Source organism: Pipra filicauda, unplaced genomic scaffold (genome assembly GCF_003945595.2).
Source record: "Pipra filicauda isolate LSUMZ 115617 unplaced genomic scaffold, ASM394559v2 scaffold82_size2718185_pilon, whole genome shotgun sequence".
Taxonomy (NCBI): Eukaryota; Metazoa; Chordata; class Aves; order Passeriformes; family Pipridae; genus Pipra; species Pipra filicauda.
Window position 1 is genome coordinate 118,602 of NW_024105009.1, and position 17,708 is coordinate 136,309.

Consider the following 17,708-nt stretch of genomic DNA (forward strand, 5'->3'; position numbering starts at 1 on the left):
TTTTTCTCCTTTATAAACATCTTGTTCTCTGTATTTAGTGCTGCATTCTCATAAGAGATCAAATTAAAAGAATTTTAAGACAGGTCTCTGTACTTCAGTTTCTGGAAATGAAACAAAGATTTGTTGGTTATCTATGGGAGAGGCAAATACCAAATGCAAAGCAAGTAATTTTGACTGCCCAAGATACTTACCCACAAATTGCAGATAGCAGGAGCTGCTGCTCTCTTTTGAAAAGCTGTGTACATTCAGCTTCTTGCCTTTCTTTTACTTTAAAAAAACCCCACCTTCATAAAATTATAATATATCTGAAATGCAGTATCAAAATCTTCAGCTTCCACACTGCAACAGGACATTCTCTGCCTACTTGCTTCCTAATGTCTTTTTTTGGAGAAAACAACAATCAACTTCATGGGCAAATGACTCATTTTATACTCATCTTGGTTTGGAAAGCAGCTTATACAGAGAGTCATTAAAAAAATTAAAATATTCCAGCCCTTCAGATTCACGTTTTTCTCCAATTATAGATCTTATGGACAGTATCCACAGCATGGGATTCAGCCCTCTGCCTGAAAGAAAAACAGTCCTAAGGCTATGCAGAGTAATTCATTGTAATTTGTGGGGAAAAAAAAATAACAAAAGTCTCTGGAGTACCATTTCTTCCCACAAGTGCATAGAGATGATATTCTAGTTTAGCAAGAAATAGAACAAGTGAAAATACTGCAGGAAAAAAACCACCTGAATCACAGCAGTATTCTCCCTCTTACCCCAACTGTCTGGCTCCTCACTTGTCACAGAAGTTTAAGACCTGGCAGATACATTGTGAAAATTAATTCAGAACATTTAGAACCCATAACTGTAAAAGTCCCAGATCAACCAGACATGTTCAATTCATGTAATATAGTGGAAAAACAACCCCAAACCCTAGAACTGTATTTCTTCATACTGCAATCAGAAAATGTAGTCTAAATTGCCAATTTGTTTCCAACAATCTAACTTTTCAAGACTTGACATTTTAACAATAAACGACTAAGCATTATAAGGTTTTTGTTTAAAAAGTGTTTTCACTTTAATGGGTTTAGTTAATAACATCATGAATGGTACAAAACTGTCCTTTTTCACATTTCCATACATTGTATTATGGACCACCTGAAAATCTGGACTAAGAATGCATAAAGTGTCTCTTAATTAGCCCTAGCTTCATTTTTGCCATATGCAGAGCAGATATGCAGAAAAACATGCATTTATTACCAATGACATGTTAATATTAGCTTAAACAATAAAATATGGCAGGATGTGCATTGTATAATGCACAGATATGTAATAGGGTAAGAGAGACCAAATGTCAAGTGCTGGCAACAAAATAAGAAATGGTCGATAACACACTGACATTTTGTGATTATAGTATTAGCTCTTCTGTTTTAAAATTGTTTTAAATAGTAGTAAATATTTAAATAATATTTAAAATATATTTCCTATGGAAATCATTTACTTGGAAGACAGCCTGTAAGATCTGACTTTTTAAAAAGTAGTATTTCATTTCGACAATATATGAATACAATACATGCCACAGAACTTCAGAGAACCCAAAGTCCTTAGCTGTTTTCAGAAACAATTCCTCAATCCAATTTTGCCTCTGATTTTTTTGCTAGCAAAACTTTGGAAGTAGCATCTCAAAGAAAACCTGCCTTTAAGAGAAATACTGTACTTGAATAAAACCAAACCCTGTATAGAATGGGATGTTGCACTAAAAGAAAGGAGATGAAATTAAGAACCAAATAATAGATTATGCAACTAACTTCATTCCTGTTTTGCTAATTCATAGTCTAAGGAGGGCTTTGTTCCTTCCTAGTGCATCTTCTCTTGCAGTCAAATGAGTGCTTAATTTCCACTGTCAGACGTTAAGGGATGAAGACCTCAGTGTTGCTTCAAGGGAAAAAGAATTGAAGTGTAGGTGCAGAATTAATTACCTAAAATGCAACAAAACAAAGCAAAGTATTTGTGCAAAAAAAGTAATTTGTACATTGACTTTTTTCCTAAGTTTGCTTCAGTATAAAAAAACCCTCTTCAATCCCACTAACGAAGCTTTATTTTGATTTATGACCCTTCACCACACTTCAGAGTTCCACATTTTTATTTATTCTAATTTGGTAAATCAATAATTCAGCCACCATTTTTGCAGCCCAAGACAAAGATGGAAGCTCCAATATATTAATCTTTAATAGACTGGGGTAGTTACTTTTATTCCCGACAGGTTTTTTTTTTTCCCCTGTCTTCTACAGGCACAGTGCTTGTTTAACTGGCCTTGAGAATAAAACAGCCAAAAATAAGCCAGGTCACCTTCTATGGCAGTGCAGAGCATCCTGGCCACCTTTTTGTTTGTTTGTTTGTTTGTTTAAAATGTTACTAAAATTACCCTCTTTTTAAAATAGGGACAAGCTACTCCAAAAGCCTCTCATTTCTTTTTTTTTCAGCTTCTAAGGACTGAAAGCAGCTTCCTAAAGCTGCTTCTGGATTCAAAACCCTAGAGTAAGTACACAGTAGTGGTACAGTAATCATTCAGAAAGCACAGAGACCTCTCTCAACCAGTTGCTTCATAGTCATATTGGGAAGAGGAGTGAGAGAGGCAAAGTCTGATGAGCTCTTCACTGCACCAATCAAGGAGCCGACTCCATTGTTCCCTCAGTCTGTATCCTCATCATCTTTAGAACTACAGACCAGGAATTTCCAAACTGTGCTGTGCCTATCACTGCAGTGTGACAACAGAACTCTGCCTGGGCAAGTAAATACCTCTCCTGAATCTACACACACTGCCAACCACCCCACCAATAAGGGAATACGCTAAGGAAACTTGGGAATCCCCACTATGGATTAAAGGGTATTCCAGGCACGTTTCTACCATACCTCCAGTGTGCATATTTACATGAAAATAGTTTTATCTGATTGCTACCAAGGTTGGCAATTTTGCTGTTTGGTTTCCACTGTATAAACTCCAGCTCCTACCAGATTGAGTATGACTGAAACTCTTCACCCCTGTGGTTACCCTTCTTTTCACTGTGAAAATTAATTAGCTCCATGATTGCTCTAAAAATCTGCATATTCTTCCTAAACCCAAACCCATCTCACTTTCCTTGATAGTTGCAGACCTAGCAGTAGCACAATGCATTTAGTAACACGTGGCCTCCTTTTTTAAAGCAAAACCACTACGGAGAGGCTTAAAAAAAGGCAAGAGCACACACCAATTTCTGTTCATTGTAGTCTGCATACAAATTGTAAAGGAGAATTATTGCTTTTTAAGGATGAAAAGCTTTGGAAATACAGTAAACATCCTAGAAGGTTCTAAATCTAATCAGCTAAAATTCTGTACATACTTTAATATTCAAACCTCTATTTGCTTACTCAAGATCAAATAATTTCATTTTCACATCTATTCATTAAACTCTTTATACTTCTACGGTCTAATGAATATTTAACAACTAAACAGGATCAAAACATGGGGAAAAGGTCCCATGGCAATGAACATTATTTCATTTGGCCAATGAATAGTGAACCCTGCTTTCTTGGCTGAAATTAAGGCACTAAGTGGCAGTGAAAGGATAAAGGAATGAAGTTGTTTTTTTTCTCTACATTATCTGAAAAAAGACCAACATGACTTTTTTTTCTCTTTTAGGACGCCAGTAGAGTACATACCCATTGTGAATGACTCAGTAAGGCATTCTGTTGGCAAATTTAAAGAAAATGTTCTCCTGATTACCATTACATTCATTGTCTGAGTGTGACTAGTGGCACTACTTAAGTGTTAACAAACTGGAGGGGGGGGAAAAAAAAGCTACAAAGATGTCTGAAGACTTGAAAGGCACCAAAAAGAGAACAGCTCTGCAACTGCCAGTTCTACAAACAATTATGTAAGCTGTGTTTAACACTGCATATAAATCTTCTCAATCAACAGTCTTTGTTGACCAAGATAAAGTGTAGTAGCTCTTCATTTAAACTCTCAGTTAATCAAGTGCTAGTTTAATAAGAAATTTATTTTCACGTATCAGAAAATAATTGCAGTGTCTAACACAACTACACTTAAAGCAAAACTAGTCTAGTATGCATTATGCATTATTCTGGTTAACACTGAAGCAAACCTGTATAAACAAAAGGGTTACCTCAAGATACATAGTTTACAATATGAAATCAACATATAAATGAATAGGATTTACTGAAAACAATGGAAAGTGTATTACAAAGATACATGTAACAATTTTAACCACAATATTTCCTCTGTGAAAAATACAACTATTAGTGAGATAAAATGTACAATTGAATTCTTTTTTTTTTTTCCAAAAGGAAAAAAAAAAAAACACAGTATAAAGGAAAATATTTTTTTCTTCAAAACAGGGAAAATAGTTAAGGTCATTGTCTTTCATTACAATATAATTTGACACAAAAGCAGTCATAGGATTGCACCAACTCCATGTTCAGTCTCCTGAACATGACAATAGTAAAAGGAGTCCATAAAGCATAATGAAATTTCTGGATTTTATTATGGCAATATATGTATGCAGAAACTGATGTCACCCCGGCTCTGTTCACAAAATGTACAAAACTCTAAATTTGGTGGCCAGACATGTAAAAATTAGTTCACCCCAACGCTGACTTTTCTCTCGCTTAGTCAGGGATGGAAAAATCTGTAGTATTTTAGGTGTTGTTATCTGTTCAGCAATAAAAAAAAAGAAAAAAGTATATGTAGTGCATGCTTTATCACTTGTCAAAAACGTTTCTGAAAATAAAACTAAGTTATCCAATAGTTTACAAAATAGAAAGTAACTCTTCAGGTTAAAAATGTGGTTAGGTTTTATGTTTAGTTCCATCTTCAAAGGACTGATTTCCTTGGCAGCATCACTTTTCCTTAGCACGAGCCAAGGCACAAAGTTCCATAAGGAGAAATAAAAATGGCTACGAACAAGAAGCAGTCTGGCATTGTAAAAGAAATCAGAGCCTCTCTCTCTCAGCCTTCTTCTGTTCCATCAGGTTAGTGCCGTAGAAAAAAATGGGAGATTTGGGATACACTTTTGTTATGAGCATTTCTGCTGGACACGATTCAAAAGTTCACCAAACTTTTCGAAAAGATCCTCCACCCATTTGATGTTTTTCATGCACAGCTGCACAATCTCTTCCTGGCCTAGGTCTGCACTCGTCTTCTGAACAGAAGAAATCTATTTAAAAAAAAAAGAGAAGGAGGGGGAGAGAGAGAGATTCACACACACACACACACACGTTAGGCTGCCAGAATTTAAGAATTTTCATTTTTATAGGTCTGCAGTTAAATACGAACCTTCTTTGGAAAAAAAACACAACCCAACTCTATGCTTTAAAAACAAGAGGAAATGCCCCCCAAAATGCATTTCTTAACAACCAAGCCAGAGCTCAACTCTTGTATTTCTGCTACCTGAAATATTTCCACCAAGGATTTGCAGAAAAAATAAAGGAGTGGCACTCTAAGACAAAATAAACTCCTAGATCCAATGAGTTACACACACCGATAAAATTTGTTGCCTTTTTTTTTTTTTTTTTGGATAACAGTGAAGAATAGTTCAGGGAATCACACAAACCTTGAAAGCCTCATATCTGAATGTTCTGAGCAGCAGTGCCCATTAGGGGCAATGTATGTGCTCAGTGTACCCTTTCACTTGCCATAAAGAATTAATCAAAATAGGAGGCCTCAATCCATACTCATCCATCAAGAAGATGAGGACAGTCCCTCTAGGTGGACTCAGTTCCCTCAATAAATTTCCTCAATGCATGTAAAAGTAGCTCAATGGGAACAATTACTTACCTCTTCTTTACATGTTAGATATATGTGATATTTGTAATGATGGAGTGAGTGATACAAAGAATACAACTGTATTTTTTCTGGATCTACTGTAAACTCCTGCAAAAAGAACAATTATTTCATGTAAATTCATGTTATTCACCAAGAGATATTTCAGATATTTTCTTCTGTAAACAGTTTTTTTCAACAATTCGGAAATTCAGTACTTCATTCAAATCATTATTTTGACATATTTTGGCAAACTGTAATTTAATATATATCATAATTATCTCCTATCTCCACTTTTCATGTTGTTTTATCGAAATCAGGTTTGGGAATGCTTTCAGTTATCCTGAATGCACTGTAAGTCCAAAAGAGGCAAGACATCTCCTTCTCAAGAACTATTGCAAGAATTACCAAAGCTTAAATACTTTTCTATCAAATTGATGGGTATCACTGCAAAAATCACACACTTTATGCTTGAGAAGGCTGGTCTGTACTTACCTAATATGTTACTTTGACAAGAAATACGAGTGTGAGCTACATTTACAGGTCATTTGTCGAGCCACTATTTACCACTGGGAGGTTAGGCAGCCTGTGTGAGCCAGTACTCAGCCAAAATCTAGTTATAGTGTTCCCCAGGAATAATATGCAAATAAACAGTGTGTACATCTCCAGTTTTTACCACACTGCTTTTTAATGTTATTTTTTTCAATTTTTTTATTTTTTTTTTTTGAGATACACAGCTTCATTCTGTCTTTGGAAACGAGGAAAGGAGCAATACAGAGCTCAATTTTTAATCTAAGATTTTACATTATTAACACTAATTTTTCACTTTTGATCTAGAAGCCATGGTATCATTTACTTTAGAGATTTTGCAGCAAGTCTAAGAAACTGTTATTACTGTGATCTACGCAGCGACTTCACCACAACTGCAATGTTGAAGGCAAAATGCTGTTGCTTCAGCAACAGCCCAGAAGGCTGACAAACTATCTTTTGCAGATGAGTTAAAATAATGATTTAATGTACTGCTTTTAATGTTGGTTCTTAACATCCCTTTGTTACAGAAAAAGCACCTCACTCCAAGATTTTATATTTTGATAAATCTGCCGGAACACCTAAATACATGAAGCAGCATTTTATATAATATAAGTGTGGTTATCATTTTACAAGTCAGATGGTGGCAGCAACGAACCCCTTTGAAGACTCACCTGTGCTAATTTAGTGGTTGACTTAGAAGCCCTCAGTGTTTTTTTGTTGTAAGCTTTCCCATTCATTTTGATCTTAGACACAGATGTTCCTCCACATTTTGTCTTGGGGTCCCGAGTGATCACCGTCAGTTCAGGGAAGTTTTCCAAAGCATTCTTTAACAGAGCATATAAAGACAGAGGATTATGAAAAAAACTCAAGGATGGCCAGATTGATGACAAATCGACCATTTTTCTTTGAAAAGTTTAGAGTGCAGCCTGTTATGAAAAATTTGTTCTTCCACAAAGACCTGATGAAGTGTCTTTATCAGATCATGCAACCATATAGTTTGGAAAGCGTGACCGCCTGTTCTTCACTACTATAATTTTTCAAGACTACAAGATCCCTTCATTGTGTGTCAAGATTATGCTCTCTGATTCTCTCACTAGAAAGAGGAAAAAAAAAAAGAAAAGCTCTACTGGGCAATTTCTACACAAGAATCTCCAAGGCAAAGTTACTTGAAGATCCTTAAGTATTTAATGCCTAGTCAGGCACAGGAAGTCTACCAACTCTAACGGGGATTGGATGCCTAAATATTCATAGCTTTTGTCCCATCTTTTGCAAATTGTAAACTAATTGCCTTTTATCATATCTGTAAGGTAGAAAAGCTTATGCACAGGGCAGCAGAAGGCTGGTTCAAAGAGGCACAAGTTTCAGACATATTAAGTCAGGGGAGGGAACTGCATTTCTACCAGCTTTAGTTCTGTGTTATTTGCAAGAGTCAATTTGAATACAACTTTGTTGTACAAATGTAGCATTATGTTAGCAGCTGCTTTCAAATAGTTCTGCTATGCCACATAATCTGGTCCTGAAAAACAATGTTTCAAGTTAAATGAACGTGCTTGTATTATACTTAACCACAAGGCAGAAAAAGAGGCACAGAGAAATATGTATCAATGCTTAAGGACTTAACTCGGACTATTGGGTTAAAATATGAAGTTGACTCAATTTTTCTATTCTGTTTTAACAAACAGTACTAGAATTCAACAACCTCCCCTGCCTGTGATTTATTAGCTCTTTATATATATGTGTAATTTTTTCCTTTATTAAACAAACCTCTCAGCAAAAAGCTGTAAGATCTACAGCACAGAGGTAGCTGCACAGTGGTAGCAGTAACCCTGAGCAGCCAACCTGTCCATACCCAGGCTTCATTGCAGTGCTTTCAAACTGGTACAACTTCAACAGGTTTCAATTATTTAGCTTTTCTATCCACTGTAATAGCTTTTCTCAAGGTTGATTTTGAGTATCCAGGGGGCTCTGGCCACTTTTGCCTTCCCCTGGAGAATTCCCAAGAGCTGGAACAATTTACATTACCTAAATTACCTAAACCAGACAAATTTGGATTGGAATGAAGAAGAAAATACTAGTGATTTCTGCATCTTTGAGAGCATGAGACCCAAAATGGTGATAATTATTTTCAAATGAAATTTGCACAATTCAGCTAAGATGCTTCACTTACTGAGCTTCAACTAAGGCAATGGTAATATTTTCTAAGTTTTTATAAAAACTATTTTACACAGGACACAATAAACTGTTAGAACTATAAAATATGATACAGGCAAACCTATCAAACACTGACTGCTAACTTCAGTGTCTGGTTTGTAATACAGTGATAATATATTCCACATTAACTGTGTCCAGTGGAAAACCAATATTAAATTTATCCATGCCTATCAACGCAGAATAGCAAAACCATTCAAACTGAATGATAACTGTGAATGACAAGTGATATTTTTCACTTATTGCTTTCTTCAGTGCCTCATTCAGCTCTAATATCTGAACTAGTTATTTGATCAAAGGTAGAATAGAAACAGATCTTCATTAATGAGCAAATTAACCCAGATCTTAAGGAGTATCAAACACATTTTCCTAACCAACACAAACACTTAAGATGACAAATAGGCATTTCATTTTTATCCAAAATATTGACCCAAGGATGGCACGAGTTGGTACCTTCATACCAAAGAAAAACATAAGAGGTTTTTTATCTTGCAGATGACATCCCAAGCAGATCCCTTCCTTACATCCATTAAATTCTTGCAGCTTATATCATGAAATACAGGCTTAAGTAAACTTTAGAGATATAATCTTTACATAATCTGCTTCTAAGTGAACACATAGCAAAGCTATTGCATTCATTATGAACTCCAACTGAATAAGCAGTTGTAATTACATATTGGTATTACAGAAAATTATATTAGCTTTTTTCCCTTAAACTGGGAACTCAGCTACCTCTCACTTTTTGTGTACTGAGAAAGTAACCAGAATTCTATAAAATTGTAGCCCACCTTAACTGGCCTGTGTTCTCTGCACAGACAGGTGAAAAAGAACCTATTAATACAAAATTCTCACCACAAAAGAAAAACAGAAATGGAGAGTAAGCACATGTTACCTTCTCTGGAGCTCTGTGTATGGTTTAAAAATACACAGCCCTCCCCATGCCTTCCTACTCTAAGGAGGAAGCCCCAAGAAATCCTGTTCAAGCAGGTACAAAGTGTTCAGCTGTTGGGAAAACAGCATAACTAACATTAAAAAAGTTCAAGAGTGGTGTGAATTACAGCTGTTTCACTGGTTGATGATGTTCTCATCCCTGAAACAATGTCACTTTATGTCCCACAAGGAATGGGCTGGGAGGAAAGGGATCTCTCAAAGATTTCATGATGAAAAAGCACAACTTTCAAGTCTGTTACTATCTCCCTCACCACTTAGCTCTCAAAAGCAAGCTCACAGCAGTACAAAGACACCACAATTCTCCAAGTGTCCCTGTACCTTGGGCAGCAAAAAGACAGGTAAAGACAGGCAAAAGAGCAAGTTTGGTCTGATGTGTTTATAGACAAATCTGCTTTACTGTTGTTGTTCTCAAAACCGTACCAAGAACAAATAATCGGTCTGATTACAGACATTGACAAAAGGGTGTCTTTTATTCCCAAGCAGGAGGACATGAGGAAATGACCTCAGGTTGTGCCAGGGGAGGTGTAGATTGGATATTAGGAAAAATTTCTACACCAAAAGGGTTATCAAGCACTGGCACAGGCTGCCCAGGGAAGTGGTGAAGTCACCATCCCGGGAGGCATTTAAAACACGTGTAGATGTGGCACTTGGGGACAGGGTTTAGTGGTGGACTTGGCAGTGCTGGGTTAATGGTTGGACTTGACCATCTTAAAAGGTCTTTCCTAACCTAAATGATCCTACGAGTGAAAAAACCCTTAATTCACTTCACTGCACTTGCAAAACCTGCGTTGTTGCTTGGAGGGTGGGTGGGAACAGTAGGAACCCCAGTGATTATCCTCCTGTTTACCTTCTCTCTACTGAGATGTTACGGCTTCTCTCTTCCCTGTCCACATCCAGACCTGTTTTTTTATTACCGCGTCAAAGTTGCTGTAATATGGGCTTGTTATCCACACCATGGATCAACCTTCCATGCTGAAGATACATGAAAGAGCACACAAATGAGTTGTTCTTGAGTCCCTCTGTCCTGGTTTTAAACTCCTCTGATCATGTTCTCTACTTCAAAGAAGTTCAGACATCTGCTCCACAGCACAGCTATTTCATGTAAAAGTTTATTTTTAGGCAATACGATCGCTTAAGCAAAAGCTCTAGAAGGACAGGAAACAGATTTGCTTTTGGCAAATTTGAGAAGCTTAAAAGAAAAAAAAAAATGCTTGAGAATGAACCAGAAAGCATGGGGAGTAAAACTAGAACTTTACCTTTGCAGTATCAACTCCTCCATCACAAAATGTTCTCCAAATGCCACATACAAGTACTAAATTTATAGCATCTCTTTCAAATCCATATTCACTTCTGTTAAAAGTGTGCCTTCTGGGGTTTAAGTTGGGCCTGCACAGTATGCATTCAATGGCTTACTTATGACATGACTTTTAAAAATCCCAGAATTTGAAAGAGAATACCTTGAAAGCATGATCCAAGCGTAATTTGGGAAGCAGCCTTTTCCTATTGTCATTCAGCATACCATCAATTTTTCTCATGTGAGGCAAAAGTAGCTCATCTAAAAGACACATTAAAAACCCGCAGCAGTTGATTATTAAGAGATGCACAGTAACGAGATCCATCTTCAATCTGTACTTTGACCCTTTATTACACAATGTGGAAAGCAAAAAATAAAGCAATTTGCACATAAAGTAATTCCAAATGTGAGAGAAAGATCTCATTTTTCGGACCAGCCCACTAAGCTGGTCTAGATATTATGCAGTTTAATTGCTGGCTGCATTCCTGCTCCTTCTCTGACTTTCTTCGCTCAAAGGAAAAATTAAGATAGAGCACTACAGGGCATAAATTTTAGAGACGATTTCACACCATTTCCTCCTAGATAGTTTCATTGTTTTATGAAGATAAGTTTGTGGTTGTGACATTTGTTATTCCATTTTACGAGGGATGACCCTGCTGGCATTTATAACAACAGAAACTGAGGAAAGTGCTTACTGATAAAAGTTATCTGATAAACCACTGTGAATTGCACCATATACAGTTGAACATAGGCATGTGGCCATGAATGAAAATTTACAGCTCAGTATGGAGCCTTTTATCTCTAAAGCCAATTTCTTTGCTTTTAGTGGGACTACTGACATAATGCATGGGTCTGAAATCTTGAGGTAAGTGTGCACTGATGCACAATACAAGCAAACCAGGAATGGAAAGGACAGAAAACAGGTTTTTTTAAATACAGCCAAACAGAATATAGTACAAAACAACAGCCTGCAACTAAATAATACATGAAATAATTCCTCTTTTGAGATCTTTATACAGGAGTGTTTTCCTAAATCTTGAGAAATAGAAGTTTCCACTTGTATCCTGGAGTCTGCTAGGGTAAATAAGTCCAAATATTTTGTCTTCAAAGAAAAAGTGTGTATTAATATAGTTTTCTTTGACAACAATTTTAAGATTTCAGAGTTTGAAAAGCAGAATTTTTAATAGCAGCAAGAATGAAACTCTCTTAATTTTAAATAAATATTTGCTAAGGTTTAGAGTATAATAATGGCAGGAACAAAGAGCTCGGTTCTGACATTCACAGCACAAGTCTGATACAATAAAACAGACAAAGCAGTATTTGCAAATTACTTTGATTATTCAAAGAGATAGTGCAAAAACATATATACACACAAATATTTTGAATGGTGTTCTTCAGATGAGGTTATGTTACTAGAAGTTCAGTAGGCTTGTGGGTTTTTTCTTTTAAAAACCCCCAAAACATTTGATTTACTGATTAATAACCTTAAAATCTAGTAAGAACATACAAATGTTAAACATACTGTACCATTGCTCTTTTCCAAGGCTTGCATTGTGTCGGGATCCAAGGCAATGCTAACAAGCAACTCCATGTAGCTCTTAAAAGTCTCTTTCATAGCTCTTGTGTTCAGAAAGCGAGTAACAAGGGGAGCTGGAGGTACAACCTCTGAAAACGAATCAGAAAAGAATGAATTTTTTCCCCTTATCATCCTGCAAATATCTGTGTTTTTCAAAACTGAAGGCTTCTCTCTTAAAACACAAGTGACCCCTGCTGGTACCCCAAGAGATTAAAACCCAGTGCAGTCAATTGTAATAAACTGCTTATCTGCCAAAAACAGAGGCAGACACCAAATATGCTACAATTGGTTCAGGTCTTTTTTTTTTTAACTATCAGCATTTAGATTATAAATTTATGGAATTTAGACATTTTCCTATTCCTGTAGCTGAAAGTCTACAGAAAATGGAGAATGAATAACTTCAGTCAAGTCAAATGCCATAAGTGCAGGTTTCACGTCAATGCAAGTACATCCCAAAAATGCAGAATTTGGATTTGTCCAATAGAAAAAAAATAAATTCCAGAGCTCAAATATCACTTAAGAGCCTGCATACCATCAAAGCCAATCCCACCTAATTCTTCAGCTCACAAAAAACATGTAAAACAAATCTTCCCAGTGAAGCAACGTAGGGCATATTTGCGCTTATTCTGAGGAAGCTTTTGTTTTTTCGTAGACAGCAATTCCAAACATGCACATGGAGCAGTCATCACTTCTAGTCAGCATTCTGGAGCTTTTTATAGGCTCCATGTCTGGCACCAAGGTTTTCAGTAATTTAGCTATCAAGGCTGTTAAACTTCCTTGGATATGCACATTTCTACGGATGACTATCATCACCAGGTGACTTGAGATTTTAAACATGGACAGTTGCACATATCAATGGTTACTTGGGCAAGTTGGCTTGAAAAATAGCATTTTAAAGATGTTGTTCTCATAGAGGCAGTGTTCCAGTACACCAGTGGTAGCTTGTCTGTATTTAAAAGTAACCAAGATGCTTTGGAAATGCAGCAGTATAGAGCATGAGTAATGCACAGCTTTGCTTCAAACACACAGGAAACAAACCAAAAGGACCATGCAAAATGCACTGTGTATTTGCTACCACAGATAACCTCTACAAAAGACTGCAAACTTCAGAAAGTTCTCTTTCTGTCCTGGAGAATTCCTGCCAACATGGAATCTCAACGTTCCATGAATGTCTTAACAGCAAATCTGCTCAGCAGGCTCCATTTGAACAGCTGGCATTCAGACAAGCAACGGAGCAGCCAAAAAAAGTCAACTGTTTTTTCTCCTTGGGTTTTGAAAAAACAACAGTAGCATCTGAATTCTGCCCACATCTGCATGGAGACAAACATTGCAGGAATGTTATTTTTGACATGACACGCAGTTGCAATGGAAAATTAATGAAGAAACTCATTCTTGAGATGTATTAAAAAAATCAAATCGGATTCTCCTCTTACAATTGCACCCATCGTAGAAAGCAAGCAGTAAAAAGTATATTTATCTCACTGATAAATTACATGTAAGATAACTTCAATTATGCTCACACACAAACAGCAAGCAAAAAGTTTTAAGGAACTCATTTTGCATGGCACTGTTAGATTTAAAATATACTTTCTGAGGCTAGTACAGAAAAATGTGCACGGTCAAACAATGCAATTTTATAATACTCTTCTCAGTGAAGTTCAAACAGGCCCAGATGCCAGCAATGGTATCTCACTCACCATCCTCTTCACTCTGGGCCTCAGGTGAAGAATCAGACTGGGAAGAGGAAAATTCTTCTTTCCACTTTTTCCTTTTCTTTGGTGGTGGTTCAGCCTTAACCTTTGGCTGCTTAGCTTTGGGTTTCACGGAAGAGACTTTTGTTGCTGTTGGTTTTGGTGTTGGTGGATCAGGGGGTTTGATGTTGCTATTACTAGGTTTGCAATGAATAGTCCTGCAATATTATGAAGATGATCTTCATGAAAATAATTACCACACAAGATTTGGCATTAATAAAATAGCCATATTCTCATTTAACCACTGATTATATACACTTACTTCATTGTCAACTGTGAGAATTAGGTCATCCACACTATACTACTATATTTTTGATATAATGCTTAACAATTATTCTCAGCTACCTATGATTTAATAATATTCCAACTTTATAACTAGATAAACAGGCATAGAAATTTTAAATTGCCCAATGTTTGCAGAGTTTATGAGCCAGAGGAGATTGGAGCTAATAATAAAATTGACTATTTAATGAAAAAAAAAATCAGACTTGACACACTTGAACAAATATTAGTAATCAATGAGATCTGAGGTTTGCTGACAAAGTGAATTTGGGATATTGTATCTGCACAAAGATGGGAGAGAAAATCATCCAGGTAGAAATGAAGGAAATGTAGGAACTTGAGGACTAGAATAAGAAACCAGAAAACTCCTCTCCTTCCTCTTCCCACCACTCACAACAGGAAAACAAACAGGAATATTAATCCCATAAATACAAAGTTATGTATTTTAGGACTAACACACCACAGTTTTGACAGCACGGCAAGGAATACAATTCTGGGAAGCACTAGGCAAGATTTTTGTCAAGATGGGAATGTTTTTCAATTTCTTAGTCTGGGACAAGCTTTCCATTCCTCTCATCAACAATCCTGAGTTATAATTCTTGTTTATTAAAATAGGTGTGTGCTTAATAGGAAAACAATATGGCAAAATGAAAAACTAATTGAAATAAAATACCTTGCTGACTGTACAGGCTTGATGCGTGGTTTTTTTGAGCATACTCTCACATATTCCTTTTTGTTTGCATTTTCAACAAACTTCACATACACTCGTTTGTATTTTGTTTTTGCATCGCCAAAATACCCAAGATACTACAAGAAAAAAAACACAACAAAACCCACAAGTGTTTCAGTTAAATAAAATTAGTAGTTTAACAATTGAAAATGTCAATACCAAAGAAAAAAGTCAGTTTAAAAAAAAGGGGTTACATACCAAATGGATATGCTATTCAACAGCATTTGTAATTTAAGAAAACTTCTCCATCAGATTTCTAGGTAATATATAAAATTAAGGAAAATAAGGCCAGAGGTACTTTGGGCTTCATTTTCTCCCCTTATTATATTCTCCACATGTGTTATCCCAAAAGGATTATCTGCCTGGCAAGAGGCTGCCTGTTGAAATTGTATCCTCCTCTATCATTCCTACTGGAGAAAGCAGTTGGTTCACGAGCCTGTTTCCACTGACTTTATTCTGGCTGGGAAAACTTGTTCCTTTATGCACCCTAAATGATACCAAAGAATCCACATTGGAAAGCAAAAACTCTGCCCATGAATATATTTAGAGAGAATTTGAGTCGGAGGAAGTCAAGAAATTGGTTGGGGTTTTTTTTTCCTCCTCAAGGATGATTGCTAAGAATGTATGCCAGAATCTTATTTTATTTTGTTTCCTAGACTTCCATTAAGGAAATCAGCTCCCATGGGGCTTCATAAGGAATTTTTAAGACTCACACTATTAGTAGCAGCAAACTCTCTGTGTCCGTCTCGCACTTCAGGAACAAACTTTTGCAGTAAAGCCTTCTGTACTTTCCAGATAGCTGGAGGCTCCTTTCCTGTTTGCAAAGCAACCTGTAAGAACATAAAGTTATTTGCTCAAAACAGTGCTTATTTTTCTTCCTGAAATGTGTTTGTGGACTGTATTTTTGAGGAAGTTAACCGGGATAAAATTGAAACAGGTAATTTGAAATTTCAAACCCTCAGTCATCACATGCTGTTTGCATTGAGACAAGTTTGTAATTATTATCGTTAATGAGAATTCTCTATAAATCCTACACAAAATGACTAATTCAAATAAACTCCTTCTGGAAAAACATATAGTCATATTGGTCGTATTTGGTTACTTTTTCATGACTCTTCAACTAACTAAAATAAAATTGAAATTCAAAATATCTCCTAACATACTTTAATCCATTTTATAAGTGACAAGGGAATATCTAAAACTGATACCATTTGTTTTATGTGACAAAACTACATGAATTAATTTAAAACTGCAGCTCGCAAGAGGGTGAACACAGACAAATAATCAAAAGTATTACAAATTTTCTAAGACTAAGAATATTGCTGGCTATGATAGCCACCAAAGGAAAGGTAAATACACAGAAGAATTTAAAAACCAAACCAAGAAATCAAAGACAACAAGGAAATTCACATAAACTCATGTGAAGAGCTGTACTGGTTACTTATGGAAGCCATTTCTTGTTGGAATACCAAGCAGAACTTTTTACCAAAAAAAAAAAAAAAAGAAGACAATTAGGATCTTTTGCAATAACTTAAAAGTCATTTCCTCAATACCTTACACTTGAAAGTCTAGTCCTATCTTCTTAACAAAAGAAAAAAAAAAAAGAAAAAAAGGCAGTCAGCTGCCTGTGAAAAAATTTATGCTTTTGAATATTCAGACAGGTAATTCCAAGTTCTAACAGAGGTTACCAGCAAGCAGATTTACTTTACTGTGTCTGTAGCATAAAATGGGTCATGTACATTCAAAACACACTGGCAATCTGCACTAGAAAGATCCCTTTAAGGCATTTTGGCAGCAATCAGGGAATATTAGAATAGAAACAGAAAACTAATATGCAGCCTCTCCCCTCTCGGTAGTTTGTTGAGGTTAAATTCACACGCAGGATTTTTTCATGATGTGTTTTCCCCCCCCCCAGCAAATATTCAGATTACCTTTAGTGTCTCTATATCTTCAATCTTCACTACAAATTCGTCACGTTCTCTGTACATGCCCTCTCCTCCACTGTCCATGTTCTCCTCGTCAGTACATCCTTCTATTGCCACAGTCTCCTGCGTTTTTGCCAATTGTTCTGTAGTCACAGCATCCTGCTGAGCTGCTTTTAAGGGGTCAGCTGGATTCACTTTCTCCTGCACATTGCCTACAGGGGCAGTTGTCTGGGGAGAGTCCTGCTTTATTACAGCAGTAGTGGTGGTGGCAGCAGCAGTGACAACTGTCCCTTTCTCAGTTTCTGAAGGAAAAAAATCCATATTTTAGTTAAACAAATTATCAAGGGTTAGCAATGTAAAATGGGAACTAGAGTTTTCTTCTTTTCTGTTACAATATATATTAAAAGCAACTATTCTAGGAAAAACACCTGTTCTAGGAGTTAAAATAGAAGCAGTATCTTGGCCACAACTAAACCTCAAACAAAACCAAAAATACTGTGGCTAAATACCTCTGTTTGTATTAAACTGCTGCATCTGTCAGCATCTGGGATTAACAAAGATGAATGCTTTAGAAAACAACTTGATAGTTACAGACAGATCACCAGGAAATACTGTTGAACTTTGTGGCAATAAGCAAGCACAACAGTAAAGGTC

At 36.3% G+C, this 17,708-nt stretch overlaps 1 protein-coding gene across 4 annotated transcripts in view; it reads right to left on the minus strand.

Moving 5' to 3' along the window:
• Nucleotides 1-1,041: 1,041 nt before the first annotated feature.
• QSER1 (glutamine and serine rich 1) overlaps nucleotides 1,042-17,708 on the minus strand; it is a 44,053-nt gene continuing 27,386 nt past the window's right edge. For all 4 annotated transcript variants that reach the window (XM_039390479.1, XM_027735698.2, XM_039390478.1 and 1 more), the window contains 9 exons: nucleotides 17,061-17,356; nucleotides 15,843-15,959; nucleotides 15,073-15,206; nucleotides 14,064-14,275; nucleotides 12,318-12,455; nucleotides 10,954-11,051; nucleotides 7,009-7,161; nucleotides 5,822-5,917; nucleotides 1,042-5,201 (listed from right to left, as the gene is read on the minus strand). In XM_039390479.1, coding sequence (XP_039246413.1) covers nucleotides 5,061-5,201; nucleotides 5,822-5,917; nucleotides 7,009-7,161; nucleotides 10,954-11,051; nucleotides 12,318-12,455; nucleotides 14,064-14,275; nucleotides 15,073-15,206; nucleotides 15,843-15,959; nucleotides 17,061-17,356 — 1,385 coding nt within the window. In that variant the 3' untranslated portion in view covers nucleotides 1,042-5,060. The remainder of the gene's footprint in view (nucleotides 5,202-5,821; nucleotides 5,918-7,008; nucleotides 7,162-10,953; nucleotides 11,052-12,317; nucleotides 12,456-14,063; nucleotides 14,276-15,072; nucleotides 15,207-15,842; nucleotides 15,960-17,060; nucleotides 17,357-17,708) is intronic.